This window comes from Rana temporaria, chromosome 8, assembly GCF_905171775.1.
Source record: "Rana temporaria chromosome 8, aRanTem1.1, whole genome shotgun sequence".
Classification (NCBI taxonomy): domain Eukaryota; kingdom Metazoa; phylum Chordata; class Amphibia; order Anura; family Ranidae; genus Rana; species Rana temporaria.
The window spans coordinates 124,403,563-124,424,560 of record NC_053496.1 but is presented as its reverse complement, the minus strand read 5'-3'; the positions used below and the strand labels follow the sequence as shown (position 1 = coordinate 124,424,560).

General features: G+C 45.1%; 1 protein-coding gene across 2 annotated transcripts in view; it reads left to right on the top strand.

Annotated features, from left to right (window-relative positions):
• The window catches only part of SAMD8 (sterile alpha motif domain containing 8), a 77,439-nt gene extending 57,154 nt beyond the window's left edge, over nt 1-20,285 (top strand). For both annotated transcript variants that reach the window (XM_040320653.1, XM_040320651.1), the window contains exons 3-6: nt 5,346-5,441; nt 10,707-10,824; nt 18,635-18,785; nt 19,906-20,285. In XM_040320653.1, the coding sequence (XP_040176587.1) occupies nt 5,346-5,441; nt 10,707-10,824; nt 18,635-18,785; nt 19,906-20,210 (670 nt within the window). In that variant the 3' untranslated portion in view covers nt 20,211-20,285. The remainder of the gene's footprint in view (nt 1-5,345; nt 5,442-10,706; nt 10,825-18,634; nt 18,786-19,905) is intronic.
• Nucleotides 20,286-20,998: the final 713 nt, after the last annotated feature.

Sequence of the window (20,998 nt, the reverse complement as noted above, 5' to 3'; positions counted from 1 at the left end):
CATGGTGAATAATATACAGTTGCGTCAATCTGTCCGAAAGTTTGAGGGAAGCAGTCTTGACGCCCTCCAGAATTTCGCCCCAGTCTGCTTCCTCAATAGGTCACACGTCTTGTTCCCACTTTATGTTGGCTGCCTGTGATACCCTACCTATCCTTCGTTGACGGATAATGTAATAAATATTCGATATGAGCTTGGTCGAATCAGACCCAAAGATAGTATTCAGCACCTGTGGAGTCTTTAAATCTACTGTGATAGAGGCCAACTGCGTTCTGATCGCATGCCTAAGCTGCAAATATCTAAACAGGAACTGCGGTGGAATTGAAAATTCTTCCCTTAGTACTGAAAAGGACTTAAAGCGGGAGTTCACCCGAAAATTTTTTTTTAACATTAGATTGATGCTCATTTTGTCAAGGGGAATCGGGTAGTTCTTTTAAAAACGAAGCCGTACTTACCGTTTTAGAGAGCGATCTTCTCCGCCGCTTCCGGATATGGTCTTCGGGACTGGGCGTTCCTATTTGATTGACAGGCTTCCGACGGTCGCATCTATCGCGTCACGAGTAGCCGAAAGAAACCGAACGTCGGTGCGGCTCTATACGGCGCCTGCGCCCCGACGATCGGCTACTTTCGGAAAATTGTGACGCGATGTATGCGACCGTCGGAAGCCTGTCGGAAGCCTGTCAATCAAATAGGAACGCCCAGTCCCGCAGCCCATACCCGGAAGCGGCGGAGAAGATCGCTCTCTACAACGGTAAGTACTGCTTCGATTTTAAAAAAAAATACCCGATTCCCCTTGCCAAAACGAGCATCCATCTAATGTTAAAAATTAACATTTCCGGGTGAACCTCCACTTTAACTCCGGACTCCGTCAGGACCTGAGACAGGAACAGTACCCCGTATGCCACCCAGAGCCGTGGATCTGGCACCGTGTCCATTTCGGGCAGGAAACCATTGTTCCACAGTGGAGTGTGGGAATGAATATGGGACCGGTCCTGTTTTTTGAGGGCAATGTCCCATACTTTTTGGTGGTGAACCAACATCTCACTTCAAAGGGTGGCCTTTTGTTTACCCTGATCACATCTCATATGGGCAGTAAACAAAAGCCTTCTTTGACTCATCCAATCAGGCTGTGCCCAATATACATTTACTAGGTACAGTGACCAATTTAGGGAGAATTATATTGGCCACAGTACAGAAAAGAGGGGGATATGTAATACTTTGTGAGAAAGCTAAGGCCCTCTTTTGTGTGGGAACAGAGAGCAGTCACCATGGGCTCACCTGAAGTTAACAGGTAATCTAACTATACTTGTATCTTATATTGTATAAGATAATTTGTGGGTAATTTGTAAATGTCATGTAAGCCAGGGGACCTACGCTGTGCATTGTGTTGTAAATACTGTCTGGTGTGTAATTTGTATATATTATGTAACCCTATCAATAAATGTCTATTGGGGATGGAACTACCTCTTTTGTGTAAGATCTCTCAGATCTATATGTCTGGATATGTCCATACTACTACAATGATTGAGGTGTATGCACATAATCACAGAAACTAGTCAACACTCTGCAGAGCCTGGACCATCTCTGTAATGTCAGCTGACAACGGGCTTCAGCCCGCTGATTCTGGGTCACAGGAGTGCAAGAAGAGGAGTCCTGAACCAGAAGAGAAGTTTTTTTTGGGGGGGCGGGTGGGCGGGTATTATTTAGAATGAATCTGGAGGTAACAGAAGGAAAATAGAATTCACACTGAACTAATAAATCATTTAGTAGATAATAGAATATAAGATGGAAGTATCAAGTATGGTATATTAAAGCGGAGGTTCACCCAAATAAAAATGTTCTCAGAACAACTTCTTTAGACTTCTAACATGTACAGTCTGCAAATTTTTATTTTTATTTTTTTTAACGCTGTACATACCTTTTATAATCTATCTTTTCATTCCGGCTTCCGGGTACTTCTCCCCGTGGGTGTAGGCGTTTCCACGCTGAGGAGGCATGTCATCTGGGAGGTCGCCCAGATGATTGACGTCTTTTCAGCAAATCTCCCCCCGGCGGATAAGGCCCCGCCCCCCGTATTGCGTAGGCGCGTCCAAATCACGGCGTTTCCGAAAGAAGCCGAACATGCAGATCTGCTAGTCGGCTCTGTACGGCGCAGGCGTTCACTTTAGAAACTTCCGCCTAAACTTTTTTTAATTGGGAAGGTTTCACATTTCTGTCAGGATTGTGACGTACATGAAGAGATATCCTTTATTCCTATTGTGTCACTGTGACAGGAACTAGACAGAATTTAGGGAAACAGGCAGCAATAAAGGTATTTGTATTTGCAGCGTAGGCAAAGTATCTGTTGCTGTCTCTTGCATAGCAGATTCCCTTTATTTTTTTTGTTGTCTCGGGAACATTATGTTCTGGGTCAACTCCACAATCGGCAATAACAAAAAAAACATCAAAAGGTTTTAACCCCTCTTTACTCTAGTCAGAAATCATTGTGGGGACACCTTACTAGTGACATGCAGTTGTGTTGATGCTGCAAGGAACAAGCATTTTCTAACAGGCATGCCCCGTACACACGACCGGGTTTTCCGACGGGAAAACTGCGAGGAGAGCTTTTGGCCGGGAATCCCAGCCGTGTGTATGCTCCCTTGCAGTTTTACCAATGGGAAAACTGCCAAACCCACCGGAAAAAAAAAAGAGTGAACCAGCTCTTCTTCTTCTTTTTTTTTTTTTTTTTTTTTTTTTTTTTTTTTTGCCGGGATTCCCTTTTTTCCATCAGAAAACCCGGCCGCGTGTAGCAGAAACCAAACATTTTTGGCAGTTTTCCTGTGGGGGAAAAACCCAGATGGAGCATACACACGGTCAGGATTCCCGAGGAAAAGCTGTCATCTGAGTTTTCCCGACGGGAAATACGATTGTCTGTACAGGGGAAAAGTTGAGAGCAGGTTTGTGGTTTTCCCCGTCGTGTGTACGGGGCAGCAGACTTTGCTTTTGAAGAAAACTTGGGGGGGTGGGGCACTCTGCCCGAGCCCGTGCCGAAGGCTTCCGCCATGTGATAGTTCTTAAGTTTAGGGACATTACCCGGTGGCACTGCCCCCTGTGACTTCACCAACCAGTGCATGCTGGGTCGATGATGTCACAAGGGGGCAGTGAGTCATCCGTTAAGGATGCAGTAGCCGGCTTCCCAGACCGCTCCTCAACAACCAGCTAATGTTAAAGACGCCGATGGCCACCGGCTCCAAAAATTCACATATGAACCGCATCTAAAATTGCAGCTGAACAGCTTCTTTAGGAAATTTGCAGTGAAAATGGAGGGGAAATTTGCATCTGACATGTGTGAACTAAGCCGTATATGGTTTCTATCCTGTACAGAGGAGAAGATAGATCTGTCATGATAGACTCTTCGAAAATTGAGTTGTGAACACTTTTCCTGGTTTACATTAAGTGCTTAAGCAAATAGAACGTTTGGCTCATACCGCAATAAAAACAGGCATTTTTGGACTCCCAGAAGGCACAGCTACAGCCTGTGAAAATCATTGACAGATCTATGCAATGACTTTACATGACTAAATGCTGTTTCATGGTATCCATATTCAGGCCCATATGCGTTCAGGGAGTTATGCTTCAAGTGCAGGAATTCTGCCTTCAGGACCCAATCCCTGAACGTTTTTTGCTCTTGATGCGAGTACCATTCGGAACAGTGCCAATTTTTTTTCAATCCGGTCAAATCACGTGATCCTGCAGCTCTGACTCTCCCCTGTATGAAGGATTGCTTGACCACAGCTGTAAATTTCAGGAGCCGTGACCTTACTTATAGGATCCCCTGTCCAGTTGTAGTGTGCTCTCCCCTGCAGCAGCCGCTCACTGACACAGGGGAGCCAGTGCTGCAGTATCACTTCACTGGACCGAGTGGATTAAAACTAGGTTAGTGCGCAAGTCTTTTTTTTTTTTTTTATTTTATACAAGGTATGTATAGTAGGTCCGAGGATGGGAGAGGGAACCTTTTTTAAGAATAGTGGTGTTTTCTTCCACTTTAAGGCCTAGCTCACACCAATGCATTTTTTTTTGCATTTTCAGAAACACACTACAGTCCATTTAACATGGTTTCCTATGGGTCAAGTTTACATCTGTGCATTGTGAACTTGACTTTTTTGTGAATGTGAAAGTCCCTGGGCCATCTGTGAAAGGGCCAGGGTCTTTTTTCTGGATTTTGGTTCCATAGACTTTAATGGATCAAAAGTGTATTGAAAAAATGCACCTGGAATATGCAAACTGCAACCTGCATAGGTGTGAACCAGGCCTAAAACAGGAGGTTCTGCTTTAGGCCCCTTTCACACTGGGGCGGGAGCCATGGTGGCGGTATAGTGCCGCTAAAAATAGTGGCGCTATACTGTCGGATTTGCCGCGGGATTCGGCCGCTAGCGGTGCAGCATTAACCCCCCTAGCGGCCGATAAAGGGTTAATACCGCCCGCAATGCGCCTCTGCATAGGCGCATTGCGGGCGGTATTGCCGCGGTTTCCCATTGTTTGTTTTAAATGGTAAGGAGCGGTATACACGCCGCTCCTCTCACCGCTCCAAAGATGCTGCAGGATATTTTTTTTCTCTCCCACCAGCGCATCGCCTCAGTGTGAAAGGGGTCTTGGGATTCTTCAGACTTTTAACTAATCGGGTCAGAGAATTGTGAGAATTACTTTTCATTAGAATAAAATGACAGCTTTTATTAACTAGAAGGAGCTTATGCTTTTTTATTTGTATACAACTGTTGGGCTGTCCCCTTCTCTACAGCTAACAAGTGAATATAGGGAAGCGGGTATTTTAAAGCCTATCAATTTTCTATTCAATAACCGTTCTACAACCCATGAACTATCTGGAGAAACCTTTCATGCAGTGCTTGCTGTTAATTGCCTGACAAGCATCTTTTATGATCTCTTTGTATTGCACTGCCCCCTAGTGTCCATTTTACCCTTTGTCATGTAACAAACAATTGAGTACTGTCCATAGTACTTTTTTATTTGTCAGGACAAGCTTTCAGTGTGTTCCCCTTCATCAAGGTCCACGCAGTACTAATGCCCATGTAAGGAAGGTTATTTATTTCATTCAACAGAATACTACATGAACGGCTTGCCTGTATTTTTACCTAACAATCAAGTGCCCAGTTAAGAACATTTAAGTCCATGTTTGGATTTTTATGTTCTTTTTGCTTATTGTTATGTATATTCTTGATAGATGGGAGAAGAGATGGATTATATAATGTCTTTTTGTCATTTTTTTTTTTTTTGGTTCAGTGTCAAATATTCATACCCTTATTTATAAAGTTGGTTTTCGTCTCTAACTCTTCTATTGCTTGGATTTTCAGTGTCCCTCGAATCCCTTGGGCTTTTGCAATGACAGAAATGTGTGGAGTGGTCCTTTGTTACATCTGGCTGCTCGTATTGCTTCTTCATAAACACAGGTAGTATTTGAAAATAATTGATAATCAACCTAACATTCTAGTAACATCTATCAGTTGTATGAAAATATAGCAAATATCTTTGATTTGAGATTTAAAAAAGCATTTTGTTTTTTTAAAAACATGAAATATATGTGACCTGGTAAAGGATAAGTGTAGGATTACTTACTGTATAAAAAAGAAAAGTTTTCCCTCCTGGCACCTCTGAAGCCCTGTACACACGATCGATTTGTCTGATGAAAACGGACCATTTTCATCGGACAAACCAACCGTGTGTGGGCCCCATCGGTTTGTTTTCCATCGGTGAAAAAAAATAGAACATGTTTTAAAATTTGGATAAAAAAACGATAGAAAAAAACGATCGTCTGTGGGCAAGTCCATCGGTCAAAAATCCACGCATGCTCAGAATCAAGTCAACGCATGCTCGGAAGCATTGAACTTAATTTTTCTCAGCACGTTGTAGTGTTTTACGTCACCGGGTTTGGACACGGTCGGACTTTTGACCGATGGTGTGTAGGTAAGACTGATGAAAGTCGGCTTCATCGGATATCCGACGAAAAAATCCATTGGATTAGATTCCATCAGATATCCGATCGTGTGTACAGGGCTTAACCACTTCAGATCCGTAGGACGTCCTGGGACGTCCTGGACTTTGAGTGGTGATATCTGAATGATGCCTGCAGCTACAGGCATCATTCAGATATCTCTGTCTTCAGCCGGCGATTCTGTGCACCAGAAGAACGATCAAAGCGGCGGTTCCGCCGCTCGATCGTTCTTCTAGGCAGCGGGAGGGGACGTCCCCCCCCTCCCGCCGCCATCCGGTGCTTCTCCGGGCTCTCCCGTGCCATCGGGGGCCCGGAGAGCGAATCGGCCGGCGCGCGTTGCTGAACCATAGAGATGACTGTTGACCAGACGGTCACAGTCATCTCTATGACCGTCGGAGGGCCGGGCGCGACGTTATGACGTCACGCCCGGTACCCGGAAGTAAACCAAGCCGCAATCGCGGCTGTCGGCATGTAATCTGTGAAATGTTTTTCACCGATTTCATGCTTGTAAGCCTGTAGGAGAGATGTTGACCCCACATCTCTCCATAAAGAGGACCTGTCACAGTGATTCCTATTACAAGGGATGTGTACATTCCTTGTAATAGGAATAAAAGTGTCAAAAAAAGTGTAAAAATAAAAAAATGAAGTAAAAATAATAAAAAAAAAAATTTAAAACGCCCCTGTCCCGGTCGCTCGCGTGCAGAAGCGAACGCGCATGCAAGTCCCGCCCACATATGTAAACACCGTTCAAACCCCACATGTGAGGTATCATCGCGTGCGTTAGAGCGTGTGCAACAATTCTATCACTAGAGCTACTCTGTAACTCAAAAATAGTAACCTGTAAAAAAAATTTAAAGCGTCGCCTATGGAGATTTTTAAGTACCGAAGTTTGGCGCCATTCCATGAGTGTGCGCAATTTTAAAGCGTGACATGTTAGGTATCTATTTACTCGGCGTAACATCGTCTTTCACATTATACAAAAAAATTGGGCTAACTTTACTGTTTTGTTATTTTTTAATTCATGAAACTTTTTTTCCCTAAAAAAAGGCGTTTGAAAAATTATTGCGCAAATACCGTGCGAGAAAAAAAGTTGCAATGACCGCCATTTTATTCCCTAGGGTGTCTGCTAAAAAAAAATATATAATGTTTGGGGGTTCTGATAATTTTCTAGCAAAAAAATTGTGATTTTTACATAAAGGAGAACAGTGCCAAAATAGGCCCGGTAATGAAGTGGTTAAGAGTCAGAAATACCCTCCTTTGAATGCAGAGGCCGATGCATGCTCCTTGGCAATTCAGTGATTGTTTTTTTTTTATTGGAGATGCAAGTGCTGGAGACCATGGCCCGGATTCACAAAGTACTTACGCCGACCTATCTCGAGATACGCCGCGTAAGTGTATATATGCGCTGTCGTATCTATGCGCCGTGCCCATAAACTGAGATACGCCTGAAATAGGCTTCATCCGACCGACGTAACTTTCCTACGCCGGCGTATCATGGGCGCATATTTACGCTGGCCGCAAGTGGCGCTCCCATTGATTTCCTATTCAAATATGGAAATGAGGGAGATACGTCGATTCACGAACGTACTTGCGTCCGGCGCATAATATACGCGGTTTGCGTCAGTCGTACGACCGGCGTAAAGTTATTCCCCATATATGAGGCGCAACTCCTGCTAAGGTATGGACCAGGGAACACAGCAGTCGTATTTTACGTAGTTTACGTAGTACGTGAATAGGGCTGGGCATAGGTTACGTTCACGTCGTAGGCAGTGATTTGTCGAATCATAGGGAGTAGTTCCGACATGATTCTAAGCATGCGCACTGGGATGCGTCCACGGGACGGCACATGCGCCGTTCGTTATTCGTATCTTTATGGCGCTCGGCCCATCATTTGCATGGGGTCACGCTTCATTTGCATTGCTCACGCCCACTTACACTTACGACGACTTGCGCTTTCAAAACCCAGCGTAGATTCGGAAGCAAGTGAATACTGTGCTTGCCTCCGCTGCGCTGAGTTGCGTTGGCGTAGCGTATATAGGATACGCTACGCCGGCATAAATATGCGTCGATGTATGTGAATCCGGGCCATACTCTTTAACTCGACGCCCACGGCCCTATAGACTGTCATTTATACCCATCAACCAAAAAACTTGAGGAATAGATGGGGATGAAATCCGGCCTACCAATCTGCAGGATGAATGCACCGAGTTAAAGAGAGTCTCCAGTGCTTGTGTCTCTATGGAAGCCTGATGGATGGGGGGCCGTGTGGCACACAATGGCTTCTGTGTCAGCTGGTGAAGATTTTTGATATAAAGATAATGCAGATGGCCAGGAGGAAGAATTATTTATTTTTTTATTTGTAATTCTCCATTTATCCTTTTATTTTTACATTTTATACCCCTCCATTTCCCCTTTCAAACTGGCTCTTCAGTTGTTCAGGAACTACAATTCCCATCATGTCTGTGAATGTCAGATTTTTACAATGCCTCATGGGAAGTGTAGTTCCATCACAGCTGGGGGGCCATAGTTTGAAGATCCCTGCCTTAAAGCGGGAGTTCACCCGAAAAAAAATGTTTAACATTAAATTGAGGCTAATTAAGGGGAGCAGAAACGGGTATTTTTTTTAAAATCAATGCCGTACTTACCGTTTTCGAGATAGATGTTCTCCCGCCGCTTCCGGGTATGATCTTCGGGACTGGGCGTTCCTATTTGATTGACAGCCTTCCGACGGTCGCATACAGCGCGTCACCAGTTGCCGAAAGAAGCCGAACGTTGGTGCGGCTCTATACAGCGCCTGCGCACCGACGTTCGGCTACTTTCGGAAACTCGTGACGTGCTGTATGCGACCGTCGAAAGGCTGTCAATCAAATAAGAGAACGCCCAGTCCCTCCACTTTAAAGTGTATCATAACCTAAAACAAAAATGCAGTATATTTTACCAGTGGCTCCATAGGTTTTCATTTTTTTCATTTTCAGCAAGTACAGAAAATACCCGTTGATCTTGCCAGAAATGCAGTGTCTATGTTACTTCCTGTGAGCTGAATGGGAAAGAAAACAATCTTATCTGTAAATACTTTTTCTTTTTAGTCCTAATGTAATGGAGATAAACAAGCCCAGCCTGTGATGAATCTCCTTTCATTTCCAGGCCAGCAAACTGTTCCTATGGCAGTGCGTTTTGGGACATAAGACTTTTTTTTTACGTTTACCCTAGCACACATTGCCATAGGAACTGCTTGCAAGTAAGAGAAGTTAGTTGTTAGAATTTACAGCCTCGTACGCACTACTATTTTTTTTTTTTTGTTCAACAAAAACTGACAGCTCAGGTCGGAGCTGCTGCACTAACAATCTGATGTTGGTACAGCGACCTCCCCTGCTGTGTTATGTTCTGACGGGGATACTCTGGTCAGAGTTGTCAGTCATTGGCTGATCAGGAGTCGGTCGGCAGACCTTTTTCAATCATGGCCCTTCTGTTGGACCGCCATGCGTACACATGGGCTGAATGTCGGTCGGTTTCTATTGAACCGGGGTATGCCATCTGACATACGGCTCGTGTTCACTAGGCTTAAGACTTCTTTTGCTTTTTTCTCTTTTTAGTAATCACATACCATTGTATTTGTAGTAAGAACAGCTTTTTTTGCTCTGCTGATAAGCAAAGCATATGAACAGCTTAAAAATGAGCAGTTTCATAATGGCATGGCTTTTCCTTCTAGTGACCACTGTAAGGCCTTAAAGGAAACCTGTCATAAGAAAAGTTAGGTAGATTCAGGCCGACTTATCAGTAGATAAGTCGACCTAACTCAGAATCTACGCCGACCTATGTTTAAGCGTATGCTCAAACAGAGATACGCTTAAACATATCTAAGATACGACAGCTTGCACCGTCCTATCGTAGATTGCAATATTTTGGATGGCCGCTAGGTGGCGCTTCCATTGTGGTAGGCGTAGAATATGTAAATGAGGAGATACACCAATTCACGAACGTACGCCCGGCCGACACAGTACTTTTACGCCGTTTACGTAAGAGATAGGCCACGTAAAGTTAGAGCTAGGCCCTAGTGGAATAGTAATGTCAAGTATGGCCGCCATTCCCGCGTCGAAATTCGAATTTTTTTACGTCGTTTGCGTAAGTCGTCCGTGAATCGGGATTTACGTCGTTTACGTCCACGTCAAAATCAATAGGCCCGTGCGGCGTACTTAGCCACAATGCACACTGGAAAATGTAGGCGCCCGGCGCATGCGCAGTAGCAAATAAACATCAAAAACGTAAGGTCAAGCCTTATTGCCATTAAACACGCCCCCCCTAACACAGATTTGAATTCGGCGCCCTTACGCCCGCCCGCTTTAGGCTACGCCGCCGTATATTAGCAGGCAAGTACATTGAGAATCCTTACTTGCCTAGCCAACTTACGGCGGCGTAGCCTAAACACGCTAAGCTACGCCACCGTAACTTTATTCCATTCTACCTGAATCTACCTAAGTATGTCCACACCGCATTTTGAATCACAGACTAATAAGTGTGAAGAGAGATTTGCTGCTTACTTGTTTCTGGTCTGTGGCATAGAAGCCAGACATCCAGGCAACTAGCGTTTTCAGAAGAAGAGTGGAAGCGTATAGATAAAGTGGGAAAGGGGTAGAACCTTTCTCAGGTTTTTATTGCTGTCCGTGATAACACATTTTGCTGAGGTTACATATATTCACTTAATTTGTTCCTTTTTTTTTTTTAGGTCCATTCTGTTACGCCGCCTCTGCAGCCTAATGGGGACTGTGTTTCTCTTGCGATGCATCACCATGTTTGTTACATCATTGTCTGTGCCTGGGGAGCACCTGCAGTGTTCTGGAAAGGTACTGATATAAGAAATGTGTGAGTGTTACTAAAAGTGAAACAACAGCGTTGATAAAAAGCTTGACAAACTCCACACTTTTCCAGAAGTTGTTCACTGTTGTGGTATATGATGTAGAAGATTTTACACTGCGATTACCCCTCTGGCTGTCCAATTGTAGTGTGTTCCTAGTTGCCTTTTGGCTGAATGTTAATTTTTGTTTTGGTTTATCAGCCATCGTATACTGTAGAAGGACAAATATTTAGCAACTACAGTGTCCTTCAGTAGTATTACTTCACCGAAAGGCATTTGTGTGTTGCAGGACATCTGTGTTCACATTAATTGACTTCATTTTTAGCAGAGACCCTGGAGAATAAAATGTTGATTGCTGAAATCACGCGGTAGTTGGCGACAAACTACGGTACTTTAAAAATCTCCATTTACAGGTTACCCATTTAGAGTTACAGAGGAGGTCTAGCACTAGAATTATTGCTCTTGCTCTAACGTTCGTGTCGACACCTCACATATGTGGTTCAAAATTAATTTACATATGCGTGGGTGACTTGCATATGGATTTGCTTCTGCGCGTGAGCATGGAGGGATGGGGGCACTTAGATTTTTTTATTTTACTATTTATTTTTACCCTGTCCAGTTTTTTGTTTTTTTTATCACTTTTATTACTATTGCAAGGAATGTAAACATCCCTTGCGATTAGAAATAAGGATGACTGGTCCTCTTTAGGGCCCTTTCACACGAGCGGACAAACGGTCCGTTTTTTACAAGTGCGTTTACGGACTTGTAATGCTTCCCTATGGGATTGCAGACGTTAGCGGATTGAGCATCCACTAACGTCCGCAAAGATCCGCTTTTTCCCGAGGCGTCTTTCAGGACAGCACCTTGAGATATCATGATCCTCCCACTCCATCAGGAAACACCTTCTTTCATCCTTTTAAAAGGAGGCCCCTCCTTGCACTCCTCAGTTTTTGTGTTTCCTCCTCCGGAGGGAGCATCTTCTTGGGAAGGGTCTGATGTCTCAGGTGCTGCCTGGAAAACGGACTCTTTCCTCTTACCTTTTTTTCAGGGACTGTCCGCTCTCCCGTACCACCCGCGCGGCGGTGATGGTAGTCGGGCTCCTCTCTCTCCCGGTGCTCAGTGGAGCCAGCCTTCGGCGATCGTGAGGTGCCTCGTTTTTGCGGGGCGTCGCCATTTTGGCGTAGCCTGGTCGCCGGAGAGCCGCGTCATTTCCGGCGCGCCAGTAGGAGGGGTAGGGCGGACGCTGGAGCCTACTTCTGCTTCCTGGTCCGGCGCAACGGCGCTATTGGAGTTCCGGGAAGCGCCGTGGATGCCACAGAGAGCGCTGATTCCTGCGATGGAGACTGCAGATGCATCAGCGGTGGAGACAGGCACGGGCACCAGCAGGACCTCGGCGGGAAGCAGCAACGTAAGTCTGTTTTTCCCCAGGGGTGAGGGTTCTCTCCTTTTTGGGATTTCTCTCTCGGTCTCTTCACTTTTTTCCCTCCAGTGGCATGGGGGCCTGTCAGGGCACAGGTGGACACCTTTTGTTTCCTAAGTGCACCTAGGTGAGGGGGGGTCATGTTTGTTTATTGAGACCGGGTCTCATGCTGGATCCCCCTATATTTTTTCTTCTCTCCCCGTTCCTTTTTTAGGTTAAACCTGAAAAAAAGAGATGCCCTTCTTGTAGGGAGAAAATGGGGGAAAGTTGGAAGAAGCCATGGTGTAAGGCATGTATAGCAGCCTTAGTACAGAAGGAGTCAGCCTCAGTCAGAGAGGAATTGATGGCTTCTGTCAAAGATGAGCTTTTGGCCACCTTTCAGACTATGAGAGAGTCGCTAGCTCCTGTCACCATTTCTCAGCCCTCCACATCACAGTCTTCTCAGGAGACAGGATGGGCTCCTAGGCCCTCTGATAACGAGGGGTCCAGGGATAGTCAGCCTCAGGCCCTCTCTAGTGAGGACTCAGAAAATGAGGAAGAAATAGAGCCTCCCTCAAAATTTAAGTTGTCCCTGGAGGATGTGGATGGCCTCCTCAGGGCTATTTATGCCACTTTAGGTCTCAGCGAGAAAAGAGGGACTTAAGCCTGCACGATCGCATGTATGCCGGTCTCTGCGAGCCCAAGGGGCGTACATTTCCAGTTCACTCGGTCATCTCCGAAACAATCTTGCGGGAATGGCAGGACCCAGAAAATAAACCATTTTTTTCAAAATCCCACAAAAGGCGGTTTCCCTTTGGAGAAGATCCATCAGTCGTGTGGAACAAAATTCCTAAACTCGACGCAGCTTTTTTCCAGGTGTCTAGGTCCACAGATTTATCCTTTGAGGATATGGGGATCCTGAAGGACCCGATGGATAAGCGTATGGATCTTCTCCTTAAAAAAGCCTGGCAGTCTATTATGGTTAACCTCAAGCCTGCCATGGCTACCACCTGTGTGGCACGCAACTTAGAGTTCTGGTTAGACAAACTCAAAGCTCATTTTGAGGCAGACTCCCCAAAACAGGACATTTTGGATTCTTTTTCTACCATTTCTGCAGCTGTAGCCTATATGGCAGATGCCTCGGCCGAGGCGATCAAAATGTCCGCTAGATCCGCTGCTTTAGCCAACTCAGCCAGAAGGGCTTTATGGCTCAAGACCTGGCCTGGTGACACAGCCTCCAAAAGCAAGCTGTGTGGAATCCCGTTTTCTGGGGATCTTCTCTTCGGCCCTGAACTGGATAGTATCCTGGACAGGACGGCAGACAAGAAGAAGGCCTTCCCGGTCAAGAACAAAAACCCCCCCTCCCAAGCGTTTTTTTCGGGCCTTTAAGCAGCAGGATAAGGGGAAAAGACCGCAAGGAAAAAGGAACTGGGCAGCGCAGAAGGGCAAAGGAAAGGGAGTCCTTTTCCATCCTCCTGCGCCGGCCAATAAGCCGCAATGACTCGACCCTGAGGGTAGGCGGGAGGTTACAGGGGTTCCTTCCGCAGTGGTCAGCTGTATCAAACAACCAGTACATACTGACCACTCTAGCTCAGGGATACGCTATAGAATTCTCAGAAACCCCGCCAAAGAGATTTCTGGTCACTCAGGCCCCAAGGGATCCAGTGAAGTACGTAGCGTTAAAGTCCTCGTTGTTGGAACTTCAACAGCAGGGGGTGTTGGTCAGGGTTCCCCTAGTAGAACAGGGCAGAGGGTTCTATTCCCATGTATTCCTAGTAAGGAAACCTACGGGGAAGTTCAGGCTGATATTAAACTTAAAACCCTTAAACAGATGTGTCCGGTACAGGAGATTCAAAATGGATTCAATATTCTCAATCAGGAATCTACTGACGCCAGATTGCTTCATGGCGTCGATAGACCTGAGGGATGCGTACCTTCACTTACCTATCTCCCCTCAGTCCCAGACGTTTCTCAGACTGGCGGTAGAGATGGGGGGTCAAGTTCAGCACTTCCAGTACAGGGCCCTCCCCTTCGGGCTGTCATCATCACCTCGGATTTTTACGAAGGTGCTGGCCGAAGCCTTGGCCCCGTTGCGGCTACAAGGAATAGCAGTCATCCCTTACTTGGACGACCTCCTCTTCTTTGCTCCCTCAGAGGAAAAATTGTTGAGGGATCTTTCTCTGGCGCGAACCCATTTGGAATCCCTAGGATGGATTTTAAACCTTCAAAAATCCGCCCTGGTTCCTTCTCAGAAGATTCGTTTTCTGGGATACCAGGTGGATTCGCGAAACCAGAGAATTTTTCTCCCCCCAGAAAAAGCATCCAAGGTCTTGGACACTGTTCGGTTGCTTCAGTCCCATCAGTTTGACGGTCAGACAGGTAATGGCATCCCTAGGAATTTTGACCTCCACCATGCCGGCGGTCCAATGGGCGAGGTTACATTTCAGGCCCCTGCAGGCTTTTCTTTTAAAGACATGGGATCGGAAAACCAGTTCTCTGGACACCCGGGTAAAAATTCCGGCCCGGGTAGTAAGATCCCTTTACTGGTGGAAAAACCAGCGAGTGCTTGCAGAGGGTCTGGAGTGGTCCTTCCCCGTGGGACTAAGGCTCACCACGGATGCCAGCGCCTGGGGATGGGGAGCGCACCTAGAAGAGTAATTTTCACAGGGGAGGTGGTCAAGGGAGGAAGCCCTGCGTTCCTCAAATTGGAGGGAACTAAAGACGGTGGCCCTGGCACTAGTGGAGTTTGCTCCATTTCTCAGAGGCCATCATGTTCAGGTCCTAACGGACAACGCTACAACAGTAGCATACTTGAACAGGCAGGGGGGTACAAGAAGCCCTTCGCTTCTGTCCCTGGCCACAGAGATTCTCTCCTGGGTAGAGAGCAATTTGCTCTCCTTGACAGCCCTACACCTAAGTAGACGCTAGACGCTCTGTCGCATCCCTGGGATTTCCGCCTCTGCTTTGCCTTTTCCCCCGTTTCAGTTAATTCCCCTAGTTCTGAGGAAAGTTCAGAGAGAAAGTGTGCCGGTCATTCTCATCGCCCCATTCTGGCCCAAGAGAGCATGGTTTGCAACGCTTCTAGCCTTGTCAACCAGGCCCTACTGGCACCTGCCCCTCAGGCAGGACCTCCTAGTTCAGGGTCCAATTTCTCACCCAGATGTGGCACGGCTGTCCTTGACCGCGTGGCTTCTGAAAGGGAAATCCTAAGTGGAAAGGGGTTCTCCGACCGCTTGGTTTCCACCTTACTCAACAGCAGGAAGAAAGTAACCCGAGCCATTTACACCAAGGTTTGGAAAGTTTTTTCCTCTTGGTGTAGCTCTTCGAGTCAGGACCCTAGGGAACTAAAATCTATCCTGGAATTTTTACAGGAGGGGGCTGATAAGGGCTTAGCTGTTAGCACCCTTAAGGTACAGGTATCCGCACTTACAGTTTTTTTGGAAAGATCTGTAGCCACAGAACCATTGGTGGTGAGGTTTTTTAGATCTCTTTTGAGGTCTAGACCACCAAGGTTAAAGGGTTTCCTAAAGTGGGAACTCTCAGTGATCTTGAGATCTTTGGCAAGCAAGCCTTTTGAACCCTTAGGGGAAGCTTCAGTTAGGAACCTTACCTTTAAAACTTTATTTTTAATCGCTATTACCTCAGCACGTAGGATCAGCGAGTTGCAGGCCCTGTCAGTGAAGGAGCCTTATTTATGTATATTTTTGGATAGGGTAGTGCTTAAAACTGACCCTAAGTTTTTGCCTAAAGTGGCTTCTAACAGTAATCGTGTACAGGACATTGTACTTCGCACTTTTTGTTCTAACCCGTCGGGTGAAAAATAATTATTTTTTCATATGTTGGATGTCAAACGGGTCTTGTTATATTATTTAGAAATAACAAACCCGTTTAGGCGCTCGGATTCTTTATTTGTCCTTTTTGGGGGTAACAAAAGGGGTCAGCAGGCATCTAGGGGAACACTAGCTAGATGGCTGAAGCTGGCTATCAGGGAGGCTTATTTACAGTCAGGCCTGACTCCGCCAGAAGGTATCCGTGCCCATTCGACCAGAGCTCTCGCAACTTCCTGGGCAGAAAGAGCTGGTGCCACGCCGGAGCAAATCTGCAGGGCAGCGATGTGGTCAAGTTTTCACACGTTCGTGCGACACTATAGGTTGGACCTCGCCTCAGCTAGTGATCAGGCTTTTGGCAGGAAGGTCCTACAAGCTGTCGTCCCGCCCTAAGGTAGTAACTCTCTGTTGTCCTCTCAAGGTGCTGTCCTGAAAGACGCCTCGGGAAAATTCAAGTTAGGCTTACCGGTAACTTGTTTTCCAGAAGTCTTTCAGGACAGCAACGACCCGCCCTATTGTTTGTGATGTACTATGCTGTGACTAACATATATGCTTGTGTGTTCCAGCCTGGGCCAGAGGTTTTCTCTATAACAACTGAGGAGTGCAAGGAGGGGCCTCCTTTTAAAAGGATGAAAGAAGGTGTTTCCTGATGGAGTGGGAGGATCATGATATCTCAAGGTGCTGTCCTGAAAGACTTCTGGAAAACAAGTTACCGGTAAGCCTAACTTGAATTTTCAGAGGGAAGAAAACCCTATTTTTCTTCCGTCTGGCGGAACGGATCGGATGAATACGGACACACGGTCCGTATTCATCCGATTACCCATAGGGGAGAGCGGAGGAAAGACAGGGCGGTCTCTGCACAGTGTGCGGGGTCCGCCGACAGCTCAGCGGGGATTTACGGATGATCCCTGCTGAGCCGACGGACACACACGGGGCGGATCAATACGGATCCGCTCCGTGTGAAAGAGCCCTTATGGAGAGATCTGAGGTAAAATAGACCCCAAATCTCTTCTTTATCTTTTAAAAGCAAAAGATAAAAAAAAACACAATATTTTTGTATTTATTTTTGGATCTTTTGCTTTAGAAAAAAAAATTCCAGCCTGGACGTGACGTGACATAATGATGTCTCTCCAGTCCTCCAAGGCCATAGAGCCAATCAAAGGGTGTTTGATCGCCTATGAGAGCAACCGATGGCACTGCCGGATTGTTTATCGCGTCTCAAGTCTAACCCACCTGGAAAATGCTGCCTTTTAAGACAGAGCAGCACCATTTAGCTGGTCCTGAATAGGCTCTTGATTCCCTCATTTGTTGTGGGAAGCGCCACAACCAGCCCAGGCCAGCCCTTTTCATTTATTTTTTTGTATTAGGTACAAATTTATAACAACGGATATTAACCAAATACCTTTGTGTGTCAGTTTATTTTAAGCACCCCTTAACTGTGTTGATGTATTTATTGCTCATACCCTTCTAAATGTTTAACAGTTCTTTCCAAGCAATCCATCATGCATTTAAAATAATCAAATAATGGATCAGGTATATTTTGTTTAAGATTTAGGGCCGGGTTTTTCAGGTATGAGGTGTATACATTCATGGTACATGGTACATGCCCTTTCCTGTTGGTAGAATACTGCATGGTTCAGGACTTCTGTGCCAAATGGCCTTGCAGGAGACTATCTTTATTTTGGTGTTAACTAACAATGCATGATACCCCAGGGATCATGGTAAAAAACATTAATAAGGGTTTGTTTGTGCTCTAGTGAACATTTTGGGAAAGATGATGTCCTTACAGAGTGCTGACATTGTAGGTACATGTTAATAATCCAGATGGTTGCGTTTGGCATGGAACTTGGAGGATGACTGGTCAAATGAAGCCTGATGCCTCGTACACACGACCAGTTTTCCCGTTGGGAAAGCTTTTGGCTGGGAAAACTGTCCGTTTGTATGCTCCATGGCAGTTTTCCCGACAGGAAAACCGATGGGAATCGCGGCAGGATAAATGAGAACCAACGGTCTTTTTCCCGGCAGTTTCCCTATGGGAAACACTGCGGTGGAGCATACACACAGCCGGGATTCCCGCCCAAAGCTCTCACCGCAGTTTTCCCAAAGGGAAAACCTCTGGTGTGTACACAGGGAAAGTGACCGAGCAGATTCTTGGTTTTCCCCCCGGGATTCCTGGCTGACTTTTTACCGCCAGGAATCCCGATCGTGTACGGGGCATTAGAGGTGTTGGAGGTTTCCTTTTCTCTTCTAATTACAAAGAATGTGACAGGAGATCCTGGTGTATCCAAAGTTGGGTGGGAAGACTCAAAACTGGAAGGTGGACAAAAACAAGGTTAGATATTATGACAAGGAGATCTTGCTGCAGGAGTATCCAGGATATATAAGAAAGTTGGGAAGAGACTTATCCCATCAGGTTTCACTATGAGCTAGAATAATTGTTTTTTTGTAGACTGAATCATTTGAATGTTGTAAATGTGTTGTGTTTGGAAAAATGTAATTCTACTGCACAATCCCATCAACATGACCAGGCCCAAAGCTATATTTCACACAAACTATTTTTTTATTTTTTTCAGCTCTATGATAATATGTGGGCAAAACTTCAACGTGCCTTTGCAATTTGGAGCGGCTTCGGCATGACACTAACTGGAGTACACACTTGTGGGGACTACATGTTCAGTGGACATACGGTGGTCCTCACCATGCTGAACTTCTTTGTAACAGAATGTAAGTTTACCTGGAAGTATACCTCTCTTTTCTGAACCTGTTACTTGACACATCCATTTTGTGATGTGACTAACCAGTATACTATGTAACATAATATGTGGGCAAACCTTCAGCGTGCCTACACAATTTGGAGTCTCTTTGACATGACACAGAATTGCATCTATCACTGAAGAAATAGATGTGATTCCGCAAAGAAAAAGTTGCAAAAGTAGAAACTGCACTTAGGAGGATGCTATCTGCAAATAAAATCTATTTTGAGTTAAAGCATAATTAAAGGCAAAACTTAATTTTGTATTTTAGTTTTTAGTTTTGGATAGAGTGGAGATGTATTAGAACACCTGTCAGGTTTGTATTGCTTTCTGTGCCCTGTTTGGCGATACACCCTATTTGTCCTGTTCACCGTTATCATTGAAAGTAAAGGAACATCTAAAATCTTGGGTTGTCCCCAGAAAAGTAATGGCGAAAAAAGCTGGTGTCAAGTCTAGTGGAAAAGGGGCGTGGGATCTACTCTGACACTTGCAGCCCAGCATGATGTGTTGGTCCACCCAATTGTTACTGAGAGCACCCTGGTCATTTATAAAGCCTGATACACTGAAGGGCCAGTACTTCCTTATTGCAGTGTTAGTCTTATGATAAGGGTTGCTGTACATTATGCCCTAAAATGACCTTGGACACGTGTTTCAGTGACAGCTGTCTATGATAGTAATTTGCCTCACTTTGGGGAGATGTCCTCTCATTTCCTGTTTACTCAAGGACAGGAAGTGAAGAGAAATATATCTACACAGAGGCAAAAAAAAAAAAAACTGATATTGGCTTTGACAGTATATACACTTTAATGGAAGTAGTTTGATCACTCAATGACATATCTGTTTTAGGGAGCAGTGCATTTGAATTTACCAATCTACCCAACTGCTGCAACCCTTGGATAGGCAGCTCACTCTTTCTGCTCCATCCAATTGTAATTTTCTTGATGCAGGCGGAGATAGGCTGTAGGAATGGTGGTAAATGTCCAGCTGATTTTTATGCCAACTCGTATCTAACTGGGAAGGGGGGGGAGGAAATAATTTGAGACTAGTATATGCATGTACAGTATGTTTATAATGTTTGTTCTATTTTTCAGATACACCTCGAAGCTGGAACTTCCTACACACACTCTCCTGGGTCCTGAATCTTTTCGGCATCTTCTTCATCTTGGCCGCACATGAACATTACTCTATTGATGTGTTCATTGCATTTTACATAACTACAAGACTTTTCCTTTACTACCACACTTTAGCCAACACGCGTGCTTACCAACAGAGCAGGCGGGCACGCATTTGGTTTCCTATGTTCTCATTCTTTGAATGCAATGTAAAAGGACCTGTTCCCAATGAATACTGCTGGCCCTTCTCTAGGCCAATCTTTATTAAGAATATTTTAGGCTAAAAACATTTTCCCGTAATAATGAGACCGTTTAATTTGAATGTTTACAACTTAAACAAAGATGTGATATGTCATTAATAGCATTTCCAAGTCTTAAATTCTTCGGCTTGCAATGTGGGCAGGTACTTGGAAGCATGATGCATCTGTGCTGGCTGCAAAGTGTTCCTTAAAAAGCACTACTGCACTTAATGAAGTATAGAAAGATTAAAACTTTAACATACTTTAAGGATGGTCTTGCACAAACACTTAAAACGATGAGCATAAAAGTCTTAACCAAATTGCTTCAGAAAATATTGATATCCGAGGAACTAAAGCTCAACATAGTTTACTTTAAACTCTTGTGGAATGGTTAATAATAGAAATATCTTTAAACGTTACAAGGCTTAAGCTGCGGTTTTCAGATTCCGAACATCTGTGTATATTTGGTAAATATATCTTCCAGGGCTCATTCACACGTGTGTTGATTATGAAGGATGAAGCAATGCTTATTAATGAGTTTATGACGTGTTTTTGTTGTGTTTTTGAAGCAAGGAAAAAGCTCCAAGAATGCTCAAAAAAATGGCCATGAAAGTGTTGTTTTCTAAGGAGAAGTGATGTAGAGGTAATGATGTGCGTGGTTAGATTGTGGTGTGATAGCAGACATTTTTGTAAATTCTCTGAAAGATGGATTCATATACTTTGATCTCTTTGACACTTGGCTTGGTCCAGCTCAACAACAAAAAGCTTTGCCTCTGACAGTAATGCTCAGTGCTTCTGCTTCTGTCTGGCACTGACAGCATTCCTGGCTGGCT